Raw genomic sequence first — 22,765 nt, 5'->3', positions numbered from 1 at the left:
CTTCACTTCGCTTCACACATATCTGATTATTCGCTGCTGATTACTGCCCACCCCCCCCCCTCGCGCCGGATATCCGAATATTCGCTGCTGATTACTACCGAATATCCGGAGCGCGAACATTTTTATTCGGGACAGCCCTACTACCTATACTGTACACTATCATTAATCTCACATATGTCCTCATAATGTTATTCTTAATTGATTGTAATTCAGGTCTCTCAACATATGTTGTTTTAAATTGATCAAAATGTCCTGTTACTGAAGGTTGCTGAAAAACACAGCTGTGCTGTGCACATCACAAACTCCTCCGAGTGTGAGCTGGAACTGTTTAAAGGTTACAGTGTGCACTGTGAACCTGAGGGCTTCTTCATTCAGCCTGAGGTGAGTCACTGATACTCCTCTGATGAAACACAATGATCATTAACACACATTTTATGTGGATTCACAATCAGGAAAGAAACAGATAAACATTTAACTTCTGCTTCTGGTTTTCAGAGTAAAATATTTGAATCCAGGTTTGGACCAAATTACCCTCCGACATTTCAAGTTTCCCTGACGACGAGCACAGAGAGAGTGGTTTTGAAGGTCAAGGACCAAGGTGGAAACGTAGTCTGGAGTTATCGCGTGTCACTGGAAGGTAAAGACTCCACCTGAGCTCAGACCCAGTGATAGACTGATAACTCTAAAGCTTCTCATAGCATTCTCTATTAAGGCTCCATGGTCATTACGACATTAAACACACAACCTGTAATATTCTAAAACCATAGTAAAAACTAGTGTGGTGTGGTGGTGAAACAGCGTGGCATCATGGGAGTTGTAGTATTCATCTTCTCATGGTTAAGTGGATACGCCTCCATTACAGGAGACCGTGATGAACGTACTGTTACCTTGATTAAAATGACACATCTCTCTGAACCATTTGAGATAATGTACGTACACAACTCAACAAAACATGAATAACATAGGTGTATTAGTTTTTAGACATTTTAATGAGGAAATGTTACATATTATAACTTCAAGTGAACATAAATCCACCTCTGGGAATGCTGAGTTACTTTAATTTGTAAGAGATCTGTTTAATGTGATTGTTTGTTATTCAACAAAAGTATTTTCCCTGTTTATCTTCCAGTTCCAAGGCGGCAATTATCCCAGATAAATGTCCCAGCTGAGAGCAGAGTTCCAGCAGAGAGCAGAGTCCCAGCAGAGAGCAGAGTTCCAGCAGAGAGCAGAGTTCCAGCAGAGAGCAGAGTTCCAGAAGAGAGCAGAGTCCCAGCAGAGAGCAGAGTTCCAGCAGAGAGCAGAGTTCCAGAAGAGAGCAGAGTCCCAGCAGAGAGCAGAGTTCCAGCAGAGAGCAGAGTTCCAGCAGAGAGCAGAGTTCCAGCAGAGAGCAGAGTCCCAGCAGAGAGCAGAGTTCCAGCAGAGAGCAGAGTTCCAGCAGAGAGCAGAGTTCCAGAAGAGAGCAGAGTCCCAGCAGAGAGCAGAGTTCCAGCAGACCAGTGGCTGTTCTCAGTTCGGACAGAGTTCATTCAAAGAGTGTCTACAACTCAGCTGAACGTCCTTCTGGATAAACTCTTTGGGTCTGGAGTGATCAGTGAATCTGAAATGACGTCAGCCAGAGCCAAACCCAAAAATGACGGAGCACGAGAGGTGGTGGACGCGGTGCGAAATAAAGGAGCTGCAGCCTGCAGGGTTCTGATCAATGCTCTCCGTGAGCTGGACCTGTATCTTTACAGATACCTCGACTCAATCTGAAGCAAAACCTTGTGGAGTGTGTGTGACAGTTGAAGTCTAGTCCACTGTTTTGTTACCTGTAACTATTTCCCCTTGTCCTTGAAGGTAACACAGATTCTGAGCGAAGGCTACTTTCCTTCTCTCGTTTCTCCTTTTCTCCGCCGGAAGCAGGGGGGCCAGGGGGCCATTGGCCCCCCCATTTTTGAGCCCTGCCCCACATTTTCGCAGCAGCGGATGCCGCGGAACACTGTACACATCCCGTTTCAATAATTCCCCTCTACTCTAAAGTCGCATCTAAAAAGAACGCCATCTGATCTAGCTGTGTATATTTTGTTATTTTTGATTGTTATATTAAATCTCATTAGCTACAGGCATTTTTGAAGCTTGTAAAGGGAAGATGACAGCTCGCCTCTCATTCGCCACTCTGCTCTTCCGCAGCGCCGCTTCCCCTCCCTCATTTTGATGTAATGAATGTAAGGCGTATAGCAATCATAGATAACACGGCATGGTCCGTTACAGTTTGTTTTCATCTGATTTCAAATAAACAAAGTCTTTCAGAATATTACATTTGTTTCGGCAAATTCAGATGATAAATACAACTTTGAAGCTTGTGACGGCATAATTACAAGTGGAGAACGGAGTAACTTTACGTCACTGCAGGCATAACAACAGCCGGTATTGCTCGTGAGTGTTTTCCCCGGGAAACAAACACAATACACACAAATGCAAAAATACACAAACACACACACGTATTAAAGTAAACAGATATGGTTCTAAACTGTATTAAAGTAAACATGTATTATTTTGAACTGTATTTTAGTGAACATGTATTGTTTGAACTGTTTTAAGTAATCCTCACTTACACTCACTGACCCAGATATCCCTACACACACATACACCTCCTCCCACCAGCACACACACATATTCTTTTCAAGGTCCTTTCTGGGCATCAATATATCTGTGTACAATGTTTGGTTGTCTGGGAAAGAATAGTTTGTGTGAAATATTCCTTGGGAAAGTAAAGGAGTGAATATAGGTGCAGAGATAAAGATTGACTCTGTCCTTGTGTACTTCCGAAGATCTCAGAAGAAACATACTTTTTTCCCAGAACTCTGATTCGCTGTATTGGACCCGACCAGAAGTGAATCCAACCAGTAAAAACACCTGGGGGAGTGAGCAGCTCACACAGCTCCTCCCCACGGATTCTCTGATTCGCTTCGGAGTAAAATGGGACGGAAGAGTGAACACATCTCCGCCCCACAAATGTTTATGAATACTGTTGTTTATTCATGCAAAATGCTTCCTGTTTCTGACTGGCTGGTCCCGATACCTGTATCGCACGGCAGTAGAGCTGGAAGTCCAGAGTACTCTGTAAACTTATATAAGTGTTTTTTACCAGTAAAATCAGATTATTGTTATAACCTTTATTCCGGTGTTTTGAACTCCTTCTTTTATTAAATATAACCAGGCTCATCTAACGAACGGCGCGTAGCGGAGGTGGGCTTTAAGCCACCACCACGGTGTTTGCTACAACAGTATTCACACACACTCGCGGGCTTCCCCCAGACCAGTAATCCAAAAGAAAATATCTTCCCTCCGGACTATTTTGATCATTTGCTCTGCTAATCAATCAGATCGATGGATTCCAGAGAAGAGGAAACTTTTTCTCAAAATGATGACTCAGTGACAGTCATTATATAATGTGACATATTTTGCTTAATATTTGGAGTACAAAAACAATCCTGATATCATTAGAAAGCTAGGAATCTCCTCTTTCCAACAGTGTATACAACTCAAAATGTGTCTTCGGGTCAATGCGACTGATTTCGATAGAGCAGGTAACTTTGCATTAGGTCAAATAAAGCAGGCAGACATAACAGGAAGAATATGTACATTTTAATCCAATCAAATAGGACATTTTCACACCATTCAAATGTATCCATTGTAAGAGTCGGTAGGAGCTGATAATTTATTCCGGCAAATTACTCAGATCTACTAATTAACCTAACCGAAGTTTTTGAGTCTATGTAAGTTTGCTGCTTGGCTCAGATCCACCAACGTCAGCAATATCTCACCTCTATTAACTCCTGAAGAACCAGGTTCAATGAACTGCTGTTTCAATTCAGACAACCCCTTAAATCTGTTTAAGCGATCCCGAAGGATTTTGATATCAGTAAATGAGGTGTGGCCCTACCTAAGTGTGAGTGTGGCAGTGTGAAATCTTACCTTTGAAGCAGGAGAGGAGAGCGCAGATGTCTTTTAAGTTGTTCCAATCCAAAAGGTGGGATCAGTTTATTTGAAGAAAAATAGGTCCAAACTTATACAGGGTTTTTACCTTCTCTCGTTACAACATTATAATCATACTAAACCTATCATGCTGTGATCATGTTCTAATCTGAAACTTTAATTCACAGTTTTACATTTATTACCATCATTTGTAACTTCAACTGCCCAATTCAGTTGTGACATTTAAAATCTCCCGATAGAATTTAGAGGCATTTCCTCATAAAAGACCGGTGATAATAAAAAGCACATTCAAACTTTCATTCACCAAATCAATTCACATCAATTCCATACCCTTTTTCCGACACAGATGGCGGGTACTAACATTCACAAACACATACCTATATCCCGCATGTATTCGGAGGAAGATCCTCACAGGTGGCGGTTACTAATACTCACAAACACACTCCTATATCCGACACAGATGGCGGGTACTAACATTCACAAACACATACCTATATCCCGCATGTATTCGGAGGAAGATCCTCACAGGTGGCGGTTACTAATACTTACAAACACACTACAATTCATTCCACTCATTCAACCCAGAAATTCACTCCACTTTCAACAAAGAAATTCGAGAGATATTTACCAAGTTTGAGAGAACCTTACCGAGAGCAAAAACCCAGCTCTCCGGGAGAGAGTGTTACAGAGAGAGAGTATACCAGGAGATCCCCCCCCTCTCTCTCGCTCTCTCCAAAAAGAAAGTTCCTCCCCATCTGCCAGTGTCTTTATGCTCGAAAACAGGATAGAAAAACCCAAAGACACCTCCTCCATACCCATATTTGTGGAAACTGGGCATGGCCTCTGATGTACAGAACTGGACTTGACCAGACATATTCTATGACTATGGCATAAGACACACCTTCCCATGTTTGTGTAAAAAGTTCATGACCCCTCCTCTGCAGGACTTGCAAAATATTATTCTCGGCTATAACCACCTTTTTGGGGTCTCAGTCTATCTCCAAAAAGTCAGGAGCCCCCCTCCCTGTGTACTGCTGTGAGGGAAGAGGGAAGAAACTGTCTCCCCTATCAGTGACAGCCATAAACCATTATAGGCCTTACTCTCAACTTAACAAACCACTTTGTTTATCAAAAACCATCAAGAAGCATTTTCATTGTGGGTTATACAAGAATATGATTGATTATATTTGATCATAATTAACTTTCGTTTTAATTATTCAACTTGATATGCAGATCTCAACACCCTCTTTTTGAAACGCAAAGTTATCAAAACAGCAACAGATAAAATTGTAAACATACATACATATTACATACGTAAAACTTCAAGCATCAATATCATGAAAAGTTCTTCAGTATGTGTAATAAGGATGTTCTCCACTGAGTCCAAACTGGCGTTCACCGAAAACATAGTACCTCACTGGAATGTTCTCGTTGACACATAGGTCAGGCACCAGAGGGAAAAGAGCCCATGGGCCGTCATGATGATGGTAGATTTGTGTGCGCACTCCCACTCTGCCTGGTACTTGCAGGAGCTGTCGTTCCGGTGTAGACTCCTCAATCCATGTTGCTATCTGATGTAACTCCTTGACCCTGACCATGGAGGGGTTGAGGTTCCTCCCTGGATGACACCTCCAAACGAAAGGCCAGATAGCTCGGTCGACAGTTGTTATGGATATTTTAGACCTCGTCAATAATCGCTCACGGTTGCGTTGTCGTCTTTCCAGGTGAGCCCTCATCACGAGGCGGAGAGGCTCCATCTGTCGGTGTGTGTAGATTCACTTGGTTGACTTTGTGACAAGGTCAATGAGGCCCCACCCAATGATAGCACAAACGAGGAACCAGAGGCATATGAAACAGCTTAGCTGGCACTCGCTCATGACATCCTGTGTGTGCAGTGTGAGATTAGGTGTATGTGGTGCGAGTGTGGTGCTGGTGGTGACTTGGCACGTCACTTGTTGTCGTCTGTTTCTACCGTCTCTCCTGGCCTGTGACTACGACTTTGCAGTGGCTGGCATGGACCCACGTGGCTCTCTCGGCGAACTTGACCGCTGTCTAGGTGACAAGAAGCACCTGGTAGCCAACGGTTGGATTTCCAGCTCTTTCTCCGGAAGTCCTTGACCAGCACGAAGTCGCCGGGTTGGAGATGGTGAAGTGGACCAGTGGCAGGGGTAGGTAGGGCTGCTGCTACCTGGCGTCTGATATCTGACCATGCAGTTATCAGGTAGTCGTCGTCCTTTTTGGGAAATCCACTGCGACCTGAGTGGCTTAGCGGGTAGAGATGCAGAACGTTTATTTATTTCAGTTTATTTGAAGAAAAATAGGTCCAAACTAATACAGGGTTTTTAGCTTCTCTCGTTACAACATTATAATCATACTAAACATATCATGCTGGGGTTATTTTCTAATCTAAAACCTTAATTCATAGTTCACACATTAAAGTCTTCCGACAAAATCCAAAAGGAATTTCCTCACAGATCGACGTGGTTAACATCCACACACTATGGCCTGACACATGTAAGAGGTCAGTTCCTCAAAATGTTCAGATTGAATTCCGACAGAATCCAGAGGTACCTCCTCGTGGATCGAAGGTTCTAACATTCACAACCTATAGTCCGACACATTTAAGAGGTGCAATCCTCAGAATGATCGTTAGAATTCCTAGTCTTAAATCTTTCATCCAACCATTCACTCAGCATTCAATACACAGAGATGTAAGCAATAGTTACCAAGTTTGAGAGAACCTTACCGAGAGCAAATACCCAGCTCTCCAGGGAGAGAGCTTTACCGGGAGAGAGTATACCAGGGGATCTCTCTCTCTCTCTCTCTCTCTCTCTCTCTCTCTCTCTCTCTCTCTCTCTCTCTCTCTCTCTCTCTCTCTCTCTCTCTCTCTCTCTCTCTCTCTCTCTCTTGTGGGTTGTACACGAATATAATTTATTATATTTGATTATAATTAACTTTTGTTTTAATTATTCAACCTAATATGAAGATCTCAACCCACTATGCAGCTGAGAGCTGTGGCAGTCAGTCGTAGTGTTTGCAGAGAAGATATGATGGGATGTAAAGCATGAGATCAGTCAGGACTCTGAAGCTGACTCAAAGAACAAACACTTATTTTAAACTGGATCCATAACTGTTGGATTGTGTTCATCCCTACAGGATCAGAGAGGATGAGACGATCAGAGCCAAGATCCAGAAGAACTGTGAGTACTGAATATCCTCCATTCATCAAGATATGAAACTCTTTCATGGAGCATGTCCTCAGAGGAAAACAACACTCTTGTTTCTCTCTCTTCATCATTTTGGCTGTTTCTCTTCACAACAACTGTCTATCAAAACAGTGACGCGTTCACTGACACTCTGTAAAATGTAAATAAACTCTGAAGAATAAAACACATGAAAACATCAACATTATAACCAGTCTGTTACAGTATTACCATCAAAATATACTTCAGTAAAAGTAGAAGTACTCAGATCTTGTACTTGAGTAAAAGTAGAAGTACTCAGATCTTGTACTTGAGTAAAAGTAGAAGTACTCAGATCTTGTACTTGAGTAAAGTAGAAGTACTCTGATCTTGTACTTGAGTAAAAGTAGAAGTACTCAGATCTTGTACTTGAGTAAAAGTAGAAGTACTCAGATCTTGTACTTGAGTAAAAGTAGAAGTACTCAGATCTTGTACTTGAGTAAAAGTAGAAGTACCAGAGTGTAGGAATACTCTGTTACAGTAAAAGTCCTGCATTCAAAATGTTCCTCAAGTAAAAGTAGAAAAGTATTCTCATCAAAATATAGTGAAAGTAGCGACAGTAAAAGTAGTGATTGTGCAGATTGGTCCATTTCAGAATAATATATATGATATGTTTTATAATGATTGATCATGAAAGTGTTCTCAAAGCTGGTAAAGGTGCAGCTAGTTTGAATGAGTTTGTATACTGCAGGGTAGCTTGTGAATTTACTCCAGAGGCCTGTACTACGAAGCTGGTTCAACCTAACCTGGATATGTTTGAGTTAGCCGGTTGGCCCAATCCAAAACATACGCGCTCTGGCTAAACTGTACTACGACGCTGGTTATCAAGTGGATCGCTCAAGCCAGCCGTGTCCTATCTAGTTAGCTGCGCGTTCACATGAAAGGGGTGGTATTTGGAGCATTCGACCAATCACAAACACGGACAAGCGTACTGACAGCGCAGCGTCATACTTCCTGAATGAAAAGTGAACTTTAATATTAGTCAAATATGAAGAAGTTAAACTTTAAACATCCATGACTTAAACACTTTATCCAGGATCAAAGCCACATAGCTGCACCTGCAAGGTGAATACAGCTGGTAACAGAAAAAGCGTTTGAATGCGTACATTAACACGTTTATGAAATCACTGCCCCGTCCAAGACACGATCTGACTTTAGTTACATTTGACTCGAGTGTTTCGTCAACTTAATGTGTTGCTTAAAATAATACTTCTGCATCCAGTATGTGACACTGTGAGTGTTGCACGGCCAGATACGGCTCAGCTGACTCAGATAAGGAAATATATGATTTCAAGTCTGATTTAACACTTGATTATATTTCACATCATTCATCCAGATCTGTAAAGTAACTAAAGGTATTAAATACATGTAGTGTAGTACAAGTACACCATGTACCTCTGAACTGTAGTGGAGTAGATGTTGTGTCTCATCAAATGTGTTAGTTATGTTTATGTATTTTGTCAGTCATTTCCTGTTTTATTTTGTATTTACCTCTTGTCTTTGTTTTCTTCCTCCCCGTGTGTTTTTCCTGCCATCATCAGTGTCCCTGGTTGTTTCCACCTGTTCCCACTCACCTCATGTTTAAATAGTCCTGTCTCTCCCCTGTCCTGTGTCAGTTCGTCTTGTTTGTTTCCTCGAATGGTCGTGCCAAGCCTCAGCTCTGAAAGGATCGCTTTTCACTCTTGTCAGGTTTTGTTGTGTTTGTTTATTTTGTTAGGCTTACGTTTTTATTAAGTCCTCTTTTTGTTACGCTAGTTGTTTCCTCCTTGTGAGCACCTTTTGTTATTTCCACTACCTACTCGGTTAAGAGGGATTACCTGATCTGTTCAAATAAATACACTTTTTTATTACATTCAAGACTTTGTCTCTGGGTCGTGCATTTGGGTTCATCAGTTTGTGTCGAGGTCCTGACAGTAGAAGTACAAAGTAGCATAAAAGGTAAATACTCAGGTAAAGTACAAGTACCTCAACATTGTACTAAAGTACAGTACTTGAGTAAATGTATTTAGTTCCTCTCCTGATCTGTAAAGCTCTCCCAACATATGCAGGTTAGCATCCGGCAGCTTCTATGTGCTGGGGACCCGTACTGTACATTCCTCTCATCACACTTTGGGCTCCTCAACATGTGTGGGTTCCCAGCAGGACTCTCTGAGCTGCAGACACATTCTTTCTGTGACTTTGTTCCAGATATTTGGAGCATAATAACTGAAGCTGTTTCTCCATGTTCAGGAACTCCCATCCCCCGAGTCCTGCGGCAGGAAGCGCTCCTTCTCTCCAAGAACTCCTGGACCCTGCAAGCTGGTCCAGAACCAGAGTCCCAGTGAGGAGTCCAGCCAGTCCACCTCTCAGAGTTAAACTAAACTACAACATTATTAAAGATCATGTTTAAAGTTAAAAAAGGATGCTTTCAGACTGAATCCAGAAGTTTCTCAAGCTGCAGTCAAAGCAGGTCATTTGAGGAATATATAAAACAATTATAAAACTGTAATAAGAATTACTCTGAATACTTTCTTTGGACATTTTATTTACATTTGTTTTAAACAAATATTTCAAATGTTTCTGACTTTCTATCCGAGTGCTTTTCTCATGAATTAACGACTTCAATCTTCTTTCTTTTCTCGTGTATTTCATAAACAGGATATTGTTGTTTGTACTTATATCCTGATTGCTGAGTCAGCAGTAAAGCAGCCAGGCGTTAACGGTCAGCTGGCATGTGTATCTGTTCATTGGCTCATATGTGTAGCATGTTTAATGGCAGTGTGTTGAAAATGGCTGACAGGTGAATATGTCAGATCTCTGTGTGTTACTCAGAGAACCGTGTGCAGTGTTTTAGAAAGTGCAGAGTTGAATTGCAGATTGTGTGCAGAGCTGAAAATGTGTTTAGAGTTCTGTTTGATTTGATCCAGCCAGTTCTGCCGCAGCAAAGCATAAGGGCTCAGAGCTTGGACCTATTGTGTTCACATTATATACGCTTCCTTTAGGCAATAAGGAATCACTCGGGACATTTTCATTGTTATGCGGATGATACTCAATTATACACAATGTAGACAAAAGTATTGGACCACCTACACATTAGAGAGATACCGCAGGTCCTTCCTTCCTGCAGCGGTCAGACTATATAACCACCACGACCCCTAGTAGACCCCCCACACAACAACACAGACTAGAACACCTATTATCATTTCTTTCTTTTTAAATCTTTAATACTTTGTTGTATGCATGCTTTAGGTAACATGAAGCTGTCTCTGGCTCTTTCTGCTGTAACAATGTACATGTATCCTCTGTGGGACTAATAAAGGAATTCTGATTCTGATTCTGATTCTGATTCTGATTCTGATTACACCTCCAGGAGCTTTCAGGACATCCCATTCCAAACTCTTAGGCATTCATTTGAAGTTGGTCCCCCTTTGCACATTTTGTAAAACTAAAGCCAGAGAGAGATTTCAAACTGAGACAGGAGTTATTATTGTTGTACTTAAATTGAGTCTGTTGCACAAGCTGTCAATCATTTTATAATGTTCTATATATTTTAATTTATATTTTTAAAAATGGACTTGCTCCAAAAAGAAATTGGGAGACAATTTAGATTTTTCTTTAATTATAATTTTCGAGGAATAAAGTCAAGAAGTTTAAGAAAGAATAAAGACAGAGAATAAGGTATACATGTGAACATGAATGAAGCCCACAGAGAACAGAGAAGCATAACTTTAATAATGAACATGATCAAATCTAAGGATGTGAGAGTGACCTCTGATACGACACATATTTCATTCAGGAGGGAGAGGAGGAGGAGGAGGGGGAGGAAGAGCAGGAGGAGGATTAGTTTAATAAGCCAGGTGATGCATAACTCAAAAATATTTACCTAACATTTACGCTTTCTAACGCCACACCCTTTGCACACTTCACGGAACGTCCACACGGCAGCGTCGCGTTGAAGCTTGTCGGTGGGCGTGTCTGCCGTGCGACCAACAACCAATCACATTAATCTCCCGCCCCGGACACACAAGCATGCGGTTTGATTGGCTAGAGCTTGTACTGGCATATGATTTGATTGGCTGGCGCTTGAATAGTTGAACTTTTCTCAACTTTCGAAGCGAGCAACGGAGGAGGCAAAGCGACGCGAGGGAACCACAATGCAGTTCGGCAAAGCGTCACGTCACCCCATTCAAAGTGAAGGGGAAGCGTCTCCGTTGAAGCACGCGACGCTGCCGTGTGCACGTACCGTCAGTGTACACATCAACCCGCCAAAATAAAACACCCCTCACATGTTAATAGACTTTTTTCTGATAATATAAAACACAACAAACAGATAGCAGACATTTGTCAATAAAGTCCTGCAGTGCTCACTCCGACACAAGCACTTCACATTTGTCCAACACACGAAGCACAACGTGAGAATCAGCAGCATGTCGTAGAGAGAGTTCAGAAACACACGTGCACATATTTCTTATTCTTTATATTTAGGTGACGATGCATGGTGGGGAGCCGAAGAGATCTGTAAGGCTGGAACAAAGAAATATATGATTGGAGCTTCATCCCTGCATCTGAGACCGGAGCGTGTCCACGGAGTTACATAGAAAATAAAATATTAGTTTTTAAATCGATTTTTGATGTCCTTGTGTTTCATTTTTTTAAATCTAGATTTCGTCGGCGGTCGTCTTCTGTTCACTTCTGACGATCCTGGGAGGAAGAGATGAGAGAAGACAAGATTCATCCATTTCTCATCATATTATCAACACAGTGCTTCTCAAAGTGTGGTCCGTGAGCGCCCCCTAGTGGTCCGTGAGCATATTGGTAAAATGTCACATTTGAAATAAATAAATAGGGCTGTGCGATTATGGCAAAAATCATAATCACGATTATTTTTGGTCAATAGTTGATATCACGATTATTAAATACATTGTCTTTGAAAACATCCATTTATTGAACTTTAAAACAAATACAAATAATAATTTGAACAGTATCTTATAACTGTTGATTACCCTGAACGTATAATTCAACTGAAAAACTTTAAATAAATAATATCAAAAATAATAAATACCAATAAACAAGATCAACAAATATTTTGGAGCGTACTTCCAAAAGCTACTTATCATATATAAAAATATGATAAATAGGTGACCTTTAAAACCAACATTTCCCCTCTAAAAGTATTTGTATTGTGTTAACATGAACATGTGTACGTTTCACAGAGATGTTAATAAAGCAGATGTTACCTGATCGATTCTGGACCGGTTCTGTATTGGGGCAGGTTCATAGCTCTGGAAAAGAAATGTGGTTATGTTAGAAAAACACGTCATCATATTTTAATATTTCATCATCAAACCTTCAAACTGTTTTAATGAAGATAAAGAGAAATCAGCTTTGAGACTGTTATAAGGGGGAGGGTCTTTTTTTACAACGTTTATTACTTTTAAAGGTCCCCTATTATACTCTTTTTTTTCATCAATATCTCAGATATATACAGAGCCTGTCTCTGATTGGCTGAAACACCAAACAGATCATTGCAGCATTACCCATAATCCCCTCTGTTTCAGCCCTGTTTCCAAAGTGCTGATTCTCTGTCTGTTACTTTAGACGAAAATAAGGAGCCCCTCCCCACGCCCCTCTGAAGCGGCTTTCACACCGGCGCTTTTCACTTTCTAGCTCCTCGCGAGAGCTTTTCTGGTTCAGCTCCCGTTTCCCTTTTCAGCTCCCGCTCTGTTCACACTGCCCAGAGCTGCCGCTGCTGCGTCATGACGTCACAGTTTACGTCGCTGATTTTCTCCCACAACAACAACGGGCCGGGGACTGCATCGGGTCGTGTTGCTTTTAATCATACGAAGCCAGATTAAATTAAATAACGACTTCTCCAACCTTATACTTTTCTCCAGAGTGCCGTGGTTCATTGTTTATTAATGTGTTTCAGCGGCATTTACCGACCGCTGCAGTGGCTGCACTTCCACGGGAGTTTATTGTCCCGTTAGCTCCGGGTTAGCTCACACGGCTCTAAAGTATTCACTGTCTGACTGTCACACAAGCAGCTGATACATATCCCCAGTTCCCCTTAAGTGAATGTGTGTCAGTCTGAATTGACGCTGTTTGGCATCACAACGCTGTTATGAAAGTTTCTCTGGTATAACATGGGTGATGTTAGCATAGCAACCGAAGCTAAACTGACTACTTGCTAAGCCGTTTTCTATAGGCACATTTTACCGGCGTATTTTTCATTATGATTCTACTTGTGATAGTCGGACATGACAACCTGTATAGCCCATGTATCTCCACAATGATCAATAACAGCGAACGGATGGTCAAAGTAAGGTTTCCTGCACGCCTCGACGTAAGAGACGTAAGCGACGCCGCGTCATAGCTCCGAAGCTCTTTCCTCTGGACCGACAATTTTTTGGAGCTGGAAGTGAACCGCATTCCGGAGCTATGACGCGCCGCCGCTGCGGTGTGAACAGGAAAAACCGGCGCTTTTCAGGCTCAGGCTCCCAGCAGGAGCTGGAAAAGCGCCGGTGTGAAAGGGGTATGAGAGAGATTTGGTTACAAAGAACTCAATGGTGCTCTAGGAGGAGATTCAGGTGATAAGGGGGGGGGGGGTTACCTTGGTTGCTGATTGGCTAATGGTTACACAAGACAAAACATCGTTATGACATCATAAAGTGGCCAAAATCTGATCAGCTCATTTTCAGACAGGTTTTTATAGAAATGGATCAAAAAGAGAGAGAATCTTTGTTCCTGAAACTTTCAGAGTCTCTTTCCACAGAGGGGACACATGTTGATGAAGAAGAGACATGAAGAAGAGGGGACACATGTTGATGTAGAAGAGACATGAAGAAGAGGGGACACATGTTGATGTAGAAGAGACATGAAGAAGAGGGGACACATGTTGATGTAGAAGAGACATGAAGAAGAGGGGACACATGTTGATGTAGAAGAGACATGAAGAAGAGGGGACACATGTTGATGTAGAAGAGACATGAAGAAGAGGGGACACATGTTGATGTAGAAGAGACATGAAGAAGAGGGGACACATGTTGATGTAGAAGAGACATGAAGAAGAGGGGACACATGTTGATGTAGAAGAGACATGAAGAAGAGGGGACACATGTTGATGTAGAGAGACATGAAGAAGAGGGGACACATGTTGATGTAGAAGAGACATGAAGAAGAGGGGACACATGTTGATGTAGAAGAGACATGAAGAAGAGGGGACACATGTTGATGAAGAAGAGACATGAAGAAGAGGGGACACATGTTGATGAAGAAGAGACATGAAGAAGAGGGGACACATGTTGATGTAGAAGAGACATGAAGAAGAGGGGACACATGTTGATGTAGAAGAGACATGAAGAAGAGGGGACACATGTTGATGTAGAAGAGACATGAAGAAGAGGGGACACATGTTGATGTAGAAGAGACATGAAGAAGAGGGGACACATGTTGATGTAGAAGAGACATGAAGAAGAGGGGACACATGGTGATGTAGAAGAGACATGAAGAAGAGGGGACACATGTTGATGTAGAAGAGACATGAAGAAGTGGATTTTGCATAATAGGTGACTTTGAAGTCTTGAGGGAGCTCCTACCTTCTTCACCACCTCCTCCTCCTCCTGCTTCTTCTCGTAGTGGGAGAAGTCGTCGAAGATGGAGGTGGTGTGTTTGTACTGGGCGATGATCTTCAGCACCTGCTTGGCCTTCTCCAGAGGAACCTCCTGAGTGTCGCGTGAGTTGGTGACGGGCTTGTTGTCGTTGTTCTCCAGGCGGATGTGGCGCAGCTGGCTGTTGGGCACGTCCTTCACGAACAGCCAGTGGACGTCGAACTTCCCCTTCCACTTGTCCTGCGCCCAAACCCCCGCGCTGGTGCCGTAATCCACGGGCGAACGCATCTCCGCCACGCCGCAGAAGTGCCCGCTGCCGTTCACGCTGTACAGCAGGTACACCGGGCCCTTGGAGCTCATGGTCCTGAAGGCCGAGTCCAGACGCTTGTTCCCGTGCTCCGTGCTGCACCAGATGGAGTACTTGATGGAGCGGTGGATGTCGTCCTCGCTGGAAGAGAAGATAATACTTGTTTTATGCATTCATTAATTTATTGAACAGGGACAGTGCACATTGCATTGGTTGGGTTTTATGTATACATCTCTGCTTGGGCTGGTTCCCTCTTAGATTTGCAAGTATATGTGTAAAAAACAATTTGCATATTGACTGGTTATGTGCCATTTCATTTGTGTTGTACAGCTGTATTCGTCTGCCTGTATTGTTTGTGTTTTATCTGTTGTAACTTTGTTCATGCTGCCCTCTTGGCCAGGTCGCTCTTGAAAAATACATGTTCATTTCAATGAGACTTTTTACCTGGTTAAATAAAGGATATATATATATATGTTACATGTTGGGATCATGGACCCCTTGTTTCTGTTGTGGGATTGTGAAGCGCTATATGTGACATGTGCAGTGGTGACTCGTCATTAGGGGCACAGCAAAATATGAAACAAATATATATCTTAAAATATATTTTAAGATCATGTTTAGTCATCTGATTTGTCTGTACATTGCTGTTTTAGTCTACACTGCGCATGCTCAGAGTTTTTTTGTATTCAATGTATGCGGCAAAAAAATTATCACCGGTGGGGCAAAGTGCTGGCAACCCCACCAAACGTCATCTCATAATTCAGAGCTGATTGGCTGTAAGTATGTGTGCTGCGAAAAGTGTAGTTGTGAAGAGGAGACGAGAGAGAGCAGCGTAGAGCGATTACAATCAGTCAAACGGAAAGAAAATGAATGAAGTTGACCGTCTACTTCAGCTTTGGTAAGTTCATTTTATGTCATATATTTTGTTGATCTTCTGTGTTTTGCCTTTAGGCTATTGCTCTGCTGGATCCATTGATATTGTAACACGGTATTGTTAACATGGCCCACCAGTGCAGAAATACCCGGATGTTGACAAGCAAGCCTCTATCACGACTTTTGGTTCAATATAACACGCACTTTTGTGGAGAATACGAAGATTTTTTCAGTTCTTGTCAAGCAAATGTATTTGTACTACGTATGTTACTAAAGAGGTTTCAGATTGGCCAGTGTCCATGTGAAGTTATCGTCATCTCTCGGCGTGAAAACAGTATTTCCCGTGTCGGCGTTTTCATAGTAACGTGGTTGCTAGGGACGCATCTCTCGCTGCCGGAAATGAGTATTCTCGTCACTGTCCAACACATTCTCACTCCCAACTCGACGGATCCCTTGGCGTCACTATCAACGCAGTGGGGGGCCCTTTAGCGCCAATTTTCAACTATCCGGGAGTCCCATTGACTTGCATAGAGCGACACCCCCCCCCCCCCTCTCTCTTAGGGCTGTGCATCTTCACTGGTCTCACGATTCGATTACGATTATCCTGTCAACGATTCGATATCCCGATGCATAACAATGCGTTGCATCCTCAATTTTCTATATTACTGCACATGGCTTCTTTTTCATCAATGAATACATGCAGTTAGATAAATATGAACTCCCTTTTTATTATTTAGAAAGTGCGTCAGAAATCAATAACATACATTTCTTGACATTAAATTATAAACCAAAGTAAACCAATTGCAGTGGCGGCTGGTGGAAAATATTTTAGGTGGGGCTGTGGAAATGGTGATCAAACAATACTAGAGGCGTCCGGGGGGATGCTCCCCCGGTAATTTTTTTTGAGAAAAGACCCCTTAAATCATGACTTCTGGTGATGTTAGAGGGGGGGAGGGGGGGGGGGGGGGGAGAAGGACAATTTGAGGCTTAAAAATATGAGAAGACTGATCAATACCTCCATAACTTCAGTGTGGTTAGCTATGAATCTTCCAAAACTTCCAAACACCTTGTCCTGGACATAGTCTCTACAGCATAAACTGTGCAACAGTACAGTAGGCCCACACAAACTGCAGAACACCGGGGCTTTGGGAACACTGATTTAATTCCCATTTAACCTGTTAAGGGGCCTTTTTCCCCCGTTTTTTTTCTCACGAAACTGTGTCTCAGGGCTTCTTAAAATGTAATAAACTATTCATGTGTCCTACTCAGAGGAAACGCATCTAACTGATGATATGAACCATGTTTACCGAAACAAAACACAAGTCTTACAAGAAGCGTCTAAATGAGCCCTGAGCGAAAAAATGCTAACGCACTCTAGGTATAAATCAATCGATATACTTATCGGATATGCACAAACAAGCTTACAAGCTGAGATTCCACAAATTCTAGAAATATAAGTATCATCACTGAGCGATCAGAACTCGTGACAGGGGAAGCAAATACAGACATCACACGACGTAGCTTTAGGTAGCAAAACACGGAGATATGCTCACCTTTTGCAGAATAACAATTCTGATCAAAAACGAGAAAAACGCAGCTGAAGGTTAATCCATAGGTTAATCCAATGTGTCTGTCACTTTGAAAAATGATTGATGATCCATAATTCAATTTTTATGTAAAAAACGAAGTTTTCATTAGCTGCTAATGGTAGCTTCCAGAGTGTATGACAGCTTCCTGTTTTGTCTCCTTGGATACGAGTCCAAACAACTCACAGACTGCACCGGGCGCTGACCTAGGAGCCCTGTGACCATCAGATTTGACGACGCTGATTGGCTGAAATTATGTTTTCGCGGCATAGTTTACACGTTACAGATAGCAACAGTCAGCTGCTAGTGGCTGCTGCTGCACTGGTTGAGGGCTCCTCTCTTAGCGCCCAGACGAGAGAAGGTACACGGGCAAGGCCAGGCAGGAAACATGTGACTTATCAGTAACTTTAGACATCGTAACACAATTTTAAACGAGATTTTATTGTAGATTATACATTTTACTGATACCAATTATATAATATTTACCTTGTTCATTAAAAATAAAAATAAAAATATATATCTTTTTTTAAAAATTTTTTTTTTTTTTTTTTTTTTAATATGGGAAGAGGTGGGGCGGCGCCCCTAGCGCCCCTATGGACCGGCCGCCACTGGATGTGTGTCTCTGAGCCGCAGCGACACGGACTGATTCAGAGCGGGTCATTCTCCTTTTGGTTCTGGACTGGTGTTCTTGTGCTGGTGGATGAAGCAGACTGCTGTGTTTGGAGTCGCTGTGCCGCTGTCACTTCTGTACCCTGATCTCTGCGTCACCGACCGATTTGATATTCGTGTGACAGAAAAATTAAAAAAACGTTATTGTCCAGCCGCGGCCGGAAGATCAGGAAGCAACGTTACTATGCTATTATGTTGTCCCTGCATCGATGCAGAATCGTCCACGTCCGCATAACGATGCATCATAGAAACGATTAATTTCAACACCCCTTCTCTCTCTATCGGAGCCATGGATAGCCAGAAGCTTATATATACTGTATATAAACATCTACGTTTTTCGTGCCCCACCACTTTTGTACATATAGAAACGCCACGGGACATGTGTGTAGTAACGCGTGTTCTTTGCATTTGATTGTTCTCTTTTATCCTTTCGCCTCTATCTACTTGTCTTTCATCCTTTCTTTATAACTAATGCTGTTGATGTATTGTGATTTGAAAAAGGTGTCCATTATCATCTGGTCGGGGACAACAGCTGGAAATTAGCAATGTTGGCTAAAGCTGCCCCATTTACTGTTTTTTGTGACAGTTGATCAATGGGGACTGTCCACGACACTATGAACAAATAAACTAAACTAAACATTAATCAAAATGTCTGTAAAGGTGCCAGAGTTAGCTATTTTTCATCTGTCAAGTCAACTTCATACGATAATACTTTAATGGTCAGATCAGGTCTGAAATGCTCCTTGCATCACAGCAGCTCCATGTGTAACATCAACAGACAAATATCAAGACACAATACGTGAACAACAAACATGTAACATAACAGCAGGATCAGTGAGAGCTGCTCAAAGAGCCTTCAGCGTGCATCTGATCTGGAGCTCTGTGTTTACTGAGAGGACCGACTGGAGCACAAAGGATGCTTCAGTCTGACTTTATTGAATCTCCATCAGATGGTAGCAGTTCAGATTCTCTGCTCAGAGCATGCTGTGGGTCCCAGGTGATGCTGTTGGAGCCTCTCAGGTTATTATGGGATGCTGAGTCAGAAAGCCTCTGGCAGGGTGGACCAACAATCTTTGAGCAGATAAAATAAGACGGACCTTTATTAATCCCTGTGGGGAAATTCAGTATTACAGGACCGCACAGATTCACATAGATTAGAGATTAATAAACTTAAAGATAAAATCAAAGATACAAATACAATTATATACAGTTAAGTAACTTTAAAGATCTCCTATCATGCTATTTTTAGGCATATATTATGGGTCTCAGATATGCTCAAACTCTTTCTCTCTCTCTCAGGTTTACCACAAGGTGAGTTGTGCTAATGTCAACAAAGACCATATTACGTCCAAAACACGTTGCTCCTTTTGTGCTGTCTTAAACCTCATTTTATGAATTGTAAGGTGTCCTTGAGTGCTTTGAAAGGCGCCTCTAAATAGAATGAATTAATATTATTATTATTATTACACATACGAGGAGTTTGCTTTGGTTTAAATGGTGCAGAAGTTTTTTTTATTTTCATTAAAACATCAAGAAATAGTGCTTTTATATGTATATATAACTTATTTAAACTATTTTAAGGATATTTTAAATAACATATTATGGTCTGTGAGACTGGACACAACTTCTCCATCACATCACAGTTTCAGTGATTACAGTTATTAAAGCACTGAGAGGACAGTTTTATTTTTCTGTTTTCTAAGTCTGATCCAAAGGGTTTTCTCTCCTGTGTTTATGAGATAAGAAGAGGTGAAAAGAAAGGGAATATGTGTCTTAGTTCTGTATTTAAAAAACTAAATCTCTACAAACATCACAGGGGAAAAGTTTACAGGTGAATGGAATAAATATAAATACATATTTCAGTTCCTAAATTAAAAAGAATCCGTTAAAAACACATTTTATTATTTATTCAGCTCCCTATTTTATTTGTAATCTGTGAAAACATTGGCAGGGAAACAAAGATGCACGGTGACATTTTTAATTTATTATTTTCTAACCATTACTTCTAAGTTTGAGTGGTTTTCTGTGTGTTGTAGTTTTCATTTTGGCCACAAGAGGCTGACTTTAATTTCCCCAAGCATAGTTTCCCCTCTTGTGGCGAAAATGAGTATTACATCAACAAAAGCGATGAAGTAATACATACCATCGGTACTATTTGATACTTATCCTGGCTAAATCTTTTTATATCACTATTTTCAAACCACATGTATTCTCACCTACCTCAGGAACATTATAAACACAGTACACAGAATTTAAATAATGTTGGTTTTAGGCGTTATTGAGTCTTGTTTTCTTTGTCATTGTTTTTGACAACGGGAATCAGCTTTACGGATCAAATGATGACTTGAAAACACGTGTGAAAAATGAAGGAACTTTTACACTGTGTGACTGCATTGTACAAATGTTTAAGATTGTATAAATGTTTACTGTAAAAAAGCTTGTTTACCACAAACATGTTTACATTAGTATTGACTACATTCAAATACGCACTAAAATAAATATCTTCTCTAATTTTTTAAGGGTAAACTATTTCATGGACGCTGAAGATTTGGACAATATGTTTTAGGGGTTATTTTCTGCTGCAGATCTTTGGTGCTTTTAAAGTTGGAAGATATTCATCATTATACTTTTAGTTCTCCAAAATGTTCATATCTATCAGAACAACATATCAAAAGTTCTGGTATTTTTATTTTTTGTGTTTACTTTATATACAGTATTTATTCAACTGAGCACTGTTTTAGTTTGGTTATGGTGATTGTAAACTGTCACATTTGTGATATTAAAATATGAATTATTACCAGTGGTGTAAAGTAACTAAGTACATTTACTCAAGTACTGTGACTTAAGTACAATTTTTAGAACATAAACACTACTTTACTTGAGTATTTCCATTGTATACTACTTAGTACTTCTACCCCTCTACAGTTCTGAGGTAAATGGTGTACTTTTAGTCCACTACATGTATTTATAATGTTCTACTTTAGCTTGAGGAACATTTTGAATACAGGACTTTTACTGTAACTGAGTACTCCTACACTCTGGTACTTCTACTTTTACTCAAGTACAAGATCTGAGTACTTATACTTTTACCCAAGTACAATACAACGTCTGAGTACTCTCTGGTAATAATATTGTTTTATATTTTTGATTCATGTGTTTTCGTATCTGAAGTTAAAACTCAAATTCAAGCTCCTCAGTTATATAAGTGCAACTTTGTATCACTGTGTTTTTCCCTACAGAGCTCAGAGGCTGACAGAGACACACACACACACACACACACACACACACACACACACACACACACACACACACACACACACACACACACACACACACACACACACACACACACACACACACACACACACACACACACACACACACACACACCCTTGGTGCTCAGAGGCTGACAGAGATTCACAGCGCACTTAATTTTCTCCGGAGAAACTTGTTATTACACGTTTAAAAATCTCACGAAAATTCCACCTCAGCAGCAGCAGCCAATCCCAACAAAGCTACACACACACACACACACACACACACACACACACACACACACACACACACACACACACACACACACACACACACACACACACACACACACACACACACACACACACACACACACACACACACACACACAAAAGATACACAAGTACAAGATCTGAGTACTTGAGTAACATTTTGAATGCAGGACTTTTACTTGTGTGAGTTCTGCAAAACAGATTTCAGGAAAACATGAACCCAATTGATCAGATGCCATACTCCTGGAGTTTCTTTAAGGATCTGTTTGTGATCAAAGACAGAAATATAAAAAGCCTGTGCATAAAGTAATATATAATGAAAAAGCTAAATATTGCATTCATTTCTTCAAACACCTTTAGCAGTTTTTTCAAAAAGTCATACCTTCTTAAAACAGTTTTTGCTAATTCATGAAGTGGAAACATATCATTAAGGCATTCAGACCCCAAGTCAGTACAACTCAAATAAACATGAGACATTTATAAATAAAAAAACAAGTCTCTACTTTTGAAGAAGAGTAGTATTATTTCATGGAGCCTTTTCACATTGATTATTTTGTGCAAGACTCATAAAACATGTCATCTGAATCTGTAAAGAAAGCAGATTTGTATTGTTGGGTTTCAGGTAAGATTTGCACACCTGGGTTTGGGGATGTTCTGATTCTACAGACCCTCTCTCCTTGCACTATTTTAACTATTTGAAGAGTTTATCGCCGGCCACTAGAGGGCAGCGTCTCACTGCTGTCGCACCGGATATGCTGCGCTCTGACCCGGTAGTACTGAGCGGCCATTTTAGTTCAAACATTGTTCATTCACTCCGCCTCGTGTCGAGACGTTCATCCACTCACACATGTAAGACTGTTCCCACTATTGTTGGTGTATATATACGTGGTGTCGTAGCCAGGGGTTAAGTTGGGATTTGATATGTGGGGGGGCTCTGTATGGAGGTGCGAGAGGGGGGCGGAGGTCGAGGATCTCATTATTTGACCTTAAGGGATAT

General features: G+C 41.2%; 1 protein-coding gene, 1 long non-coding RNA gene and 1 pseudogene across 2 annotated transcripts; 2 read left to right on the top strand and 1 right to left on the bottom strand.

Annotated features, from left to right (window-relative positions):
- LOC117484569 overlaps nt 1-22,765 on the top strand; it is a 154,472-nt pseudogene that overhangs the window by 47,713 nt on the left and 83,994 nt on the right.
- On the top strand, nt 7,116-9,973 carry LOC117484573. Its single transcript, XR_004556149.1, has 2 exons — nt 7,116-7,178; nt 9,450-9,973. It is a non-coding gene; the product is annotated as an uncharacterized LOC117484573 (long non-coding RNA).
- On the bottom strand, nt 11,854-15,343 carry LOC117484572 (YTH domain-containing family protein 1-like). Its single transcript, XM_034132993.1, has 3 exons — nt 14,795-15,343; nt 12,437-12,481; nt 11,854-11,900 (listed from the first exon to the last, which is right to left on the bottom strand). The coding sequence occupies exons 1-3, from the start codon at nt 15,284-15,286 to the stop codon at nt 11,886-11,888; spliced, it is 552 nt and encodes a 183-aa protein (XP_033988884.1). The 5' UTR covers nt 15,287-15,343; the 3' UTR covers nt 11,854-11,885.

This window comes from Trematomus bernacchii, unplaced genomic scaffold (assembly GCF_902827165.1).
Source record: "Trematomus bernacchii unplaced genomic scaffold, fTreBer1.1, whole genome shotgun sequence".
NCBI classification, from domain to species: domain Eukaryota; kingdom Metazoa; phylum Chordata; class Actinopteri; order Perciformes; family Nototheniidae; genus Trematomus; species Trematomus bernacchii.
The sequence above is the reverse complement of the archived record's forward strand: the minus strand, read 5'-3'. Positions and strand labels throughout refer to the sequence as shown.